The sequence below is a fragment of the Solanum lycopersicum genome, chromosome 12, assembly GCF_036512215.1.
Source record: "Solanum lycopersicum chromosome 12, SLM_r2.1".
NCBI classification, from domain to species: Eukaryota; Viridiplantae; Streptophyta; class Magnoliopsida; order Solanales; family Solanaceae; genus Solanum; species Solanum lycopersicum.
Window position 1 is genome coordinate 36,907,976 of NC_090811.1, and position 3,822 is coordinate 36,911,797.

Here is a 3,822-nt window from a genome sequence, read left to right on the forward strand (position 1 = left end):
TGACTGGTGTGTCGGAGGATCTAGTGGAAGATTGTTGGGAAGTCATGTTGCATGATAGCATGGATCTAGGCAGGTTGATGGTGCATGATCAGCAAGTGCAGGAGAGCTACCGTAAGAGGAGAGTTCATGAAAGCATGAAGCCTAGGATTGCAGATCAGGATAGTCCTAACTAGGGTAAGGGCTCATTTGGATTCCAGAACATACCTAAGTTCAAGAGAAAATAAGGTAATTCTACTTCTTCAGGGAATGCGAATGCAAAAGTGAACGAGTGTGGCCCCCAAAAAGGAAATGATCGGAACATCAAGCAAAAAAGCAAGATTCGTGGTAAATGTGGACATCCCCATTGAGGTGAGTATTTAATAGGTACTACCTATTTCAGGTGTGGCAAAATTTGACACATGGTTCGAGAATGTCCTCAAACAATGGATAAAGCCAACGCAGATGCTCAACCTTGGCCAAATTATAATTCTACATCCGAACCTTCTAAGAGGAACCAATTTTATACACTGAAAGGTAAAAAAGAGCAAGAGATGTGTGCTGATGTTGTCACGGGTACGTTGCATGCCATTAGTTTCTCAGTTTATGCATTGTTAGATCCAGGATCCACTCTATTATTTGTTTCCCTTTGATAGCTAGTAGATTTGATGTGCTTCCTGACGTCCTGCATGAGCCGATTCTAGTAAGTACCCCCATAGGAGACACATTAGAGCAGGAAGAGTGCATAAAATTTGCCCAATTCAAATCCTTGACAGAGTAACTGATGCTGATCTTGTGGAATTAGCCATAATCAATTTTCATATAATCTTGGGTATGGAATGGCTCCATAAGTTTTATGCCATAATAGATTATCGAAGAGGGTAGTGAGGTTTCAATTTCAAATTGAGTTAGAGTGGTAATGGGAAGGGCATGGTTCAAGTCATGTAAGTCAAATTGTTTCACACTTAGAGGCCAACAAGATGATAAATAAGGGGTATTTGTACCACTTAGAGTAACTGACTTAGATCCAGAATTTCCTTCCATAGACTCAATATCAATAGTGAGTGAGTTTCCATGTCTTTTTGGATGATTTACCAGGAATTCTTCTGAACATGAGGTTGACTTTGGTGTTGATTTAGATCCTAACACCAAGCCAATTTCTATTCCCCCATATAGGATGACACCAGCTGAACTCAAAAAGCTGAAGTTTCAGTTAAAAGATCTACTTGATAAGGGATTCATACAACCGAGCATATCCCCATGGGGTGCTCTTGTATTGTTCGTAAAGAAAAAGGATGGAACCCTTATAATGTGCATGGATTATCGGCAACTCAACAAAGTCACTATAAAGAATAAGTACCCTTTTCCCATAAGTGAAAATTTATTTAACCAACTCCAAGGTTTGAATTTCTATTCCAAGATAGACCTTCAGTGAGGCTACCATCATCTTAGAGTGAGGCGAGAAGACATCCCTAAGATAGCTTTTCGTACTAGATATCGGCATTATGAATTTTTGGTCATGTCATTCGGTCTCACTAAGGCACATGCCACATTTATAGACCTTATGAATAGAGTCATCTGTGAGTACCTTGATTCCTTCGTCATAGTATTCATAGATTACGTTCTCATATAATGTTAGTCTAGAGAAGAGCATGACGTACAATTGAAAAAGACATTGTAGGTACTAACAGAACATGAGTTGTATGCAAAATTAAACAAATGTTAATTCTGGTTGAGATCAGTGACCTTTCTTAGTAATGTTATGACCGACCAAGGTGTAGAAGGTAATCCTAAAAAGGTTGAGGCAGTAAATATATGGCCGAAACCCCTTACTCCTACTGATATTAACAGTTTTATCAGTTTTGCCAATTACTATCGCAGGTTTGGGGAAGGCTTTTCCACTATTGCTGCTCCATTGACAGCCTTGATGAAGAAGAAGGTGAAGTTTGAGTGGTCTAAAAATGTTAGAAGAGCTTTCAAGATCTCAAAGACTGCCTCACTTCAGACCCGGCTCTTACATTGTCGAGGAGTGGTGCAGTATATGTGTTGTACTGTTATGCTTCCCGAGTAGGTTTGGGATGTGTTCTTATGCAGGATGGCAAGGTGATTGCATATACATCGAGGCTTTTGAAAATCCACGAGAAGAACTATCGTACTCATGATCTTGAGTTAGCTGTTGTGGTTTTTGTATTAAAACATTGGAGACATTATTTATATGATGTACATGTTGATTTATATACTGACCATAAAAGTCTTCAGTATGTTTTACAGAGAGGGAGTCGAACCTTCATCAGAGGAGATGGCTAGAACTGCTCAAATATCATGATATGAGTGTTTATTATCACTGGGGTAAGGCCAATATAGTGACTAACGCAATGAGTCAATTGATCGTGGGAAACATGTCTCATATTGATGAACAGAAGAATGAGCTGGTTAAAGAGGTACTCCAATAAGCTTGATTGGGTGTACAACTGGCAGATGGACAAAGTGGGGGTGTTTCGGTTCACTCAAGTTCCGAATCCTCATTTGTTTGTTGATTTAAAAGCCAATCAGCATCTTGACCCAGTACTCATGGAATTGAAGAACTCAGTAATGAGTAATTTGAATGACTCATTTTCCCTTAGAGGGGATGGTATACTCAGGTACAAAAATAAGTTATGTGTGCCCAATCTTTATAATTTGAGGTCTAATATTTTTGCAGAAACTCATTGTTCCAGGTATTCTATTCAACCAAGTGCCATCATGATCTATCATGAGGTCTATTGGTGGGAAGGCACGAATAGAGATATATCTAAATTCGTGGAGGAGTGTCTTAATTGCAAACAGGTTAAGGCAGAACACCTTAAGCCTGGGGATTTAGTGGTTGGTCGACCAAAGACTAAAAAACTACATGATTATATTTGGGTTATTTTTGACAGAATGACAAAGTCTGGTCACTTAATACCAGTGAAGTCTATTTACAAAGGTGAAGGTTATGTCAAGCTTTATATTGATGAGATAGTGAGATGACACGAGATTCCTCTGTCTATCATTTCAGATATGGGAGCCCAATTTACATCTAATTTTTGTAGGTCTTTCCAAAAAGACTTGGGCAAACAGGTGAAACTTAGTACTGCTTTTCATCCACAGTTTGATGGACAAGAAGAGCGTATTATACATACTCTTGAAGACATGCTGAGAGCATATGTTATTGACTTAAAGGAGAGTTGGGATTATAATTTGCCGCTGATCAATTTCTCTTACAATAAAAACTACAATTTGAGTGTTGGGATGGAACCTTTTGAAGAACTATATGGCCGAAGACGTAGGTCTCCGGTTGCGTTTATATGAAGTCCATGTATACTTCAACTATAAACAAAATGTATCAAATTTTCTGCTAAAATTGACCGTGTGAATGTGATGAATGCAAGAAGAGTCTTGTTTGTGACCTATGAGAGATCAACGATGCCGGTTGTGGTTCGGATTCCAGAATCTGAGTTGTGACAATGAAGGTAGAGTATTAAGAGTTACACCTGAGAGGGTATGTGGCAAGACGAGGTCCCTAATGAGGTTATGATTTTATATGTGCCTATATTGTATAATTGAGCTGCCAAATCAGGATAGATTGGTGCAACTGTAATTTTCATACAGATTTTGATGAAGAGACCTTACGAGCCAATAATAATAGGTCAAGAACTTAGCAAGAGGTCTTATTACCTGCTTATGGAGAATTGAGTAGTCATGAGATAAAATTTTCAGAGTGCTAGAGTAAAAGGGGGATGTAGAACGATTTTGAGATGATGGAATAAGTACATTAGTTTTCAAGTTCCCACTTAATATCTAAGTGGGGAGGGGGGCATTGATAAG

General features: G+C 38.7%; 1 protein-coding gene across 1 annotated transcript; it reads left to right on the plus strand.

The window, feature by feature from the left end:
- Window positions 1-422: 422 nt before the first annotated feature.
- On the plus strand, window positions 423-3,306 carry LOC138340346 (uncharacterized). Its single transcript, XM_069292061.1, has 7 exons — window positions 423-589; window positions 1,075-1,254; window positions 1,858-2,008; window positions 2,071-2,157; window positions 2,455-2,618; window positions 2,694-2,976; window positions 3,076-3,306. The coding sequence occupies exons 1-7, from the start codon at window positions 423-425 to the stop codon at window positions 3,304-3,306; spliced, it is 1,263 nt and encodes a 420-aa protein (XP_069148162.1).
- The last annotated feature ends 516 nt before the right edge of the window (window positions 3,307-3,822 follow it).

Excerpts from the sequence above, each read along its gene's own strand:
- LOC138340346 (XM_069292061.1), top strand. The coding sequence starts at position 423 with ATGGATAAAGCCAACGCAGATGCTCAACCTTGGCCAAATTATAATTCT. Across the intron at positions 1,255-1,857 it reads CCATGGGGTGCTCTTGTATT|GTTTGGGGAAGGCTTTTCCA; the intron begins GTTCGTAAAGAA and ends TTACTATCGCAG. Across the intron at positions 2,619-2,693 it reads AGAGGGGATGGTATACTCAG|GTATTCTATTCAACCAAGTG; the intron begins GTACAAAAATAA and ends TCATTGTTCCAG.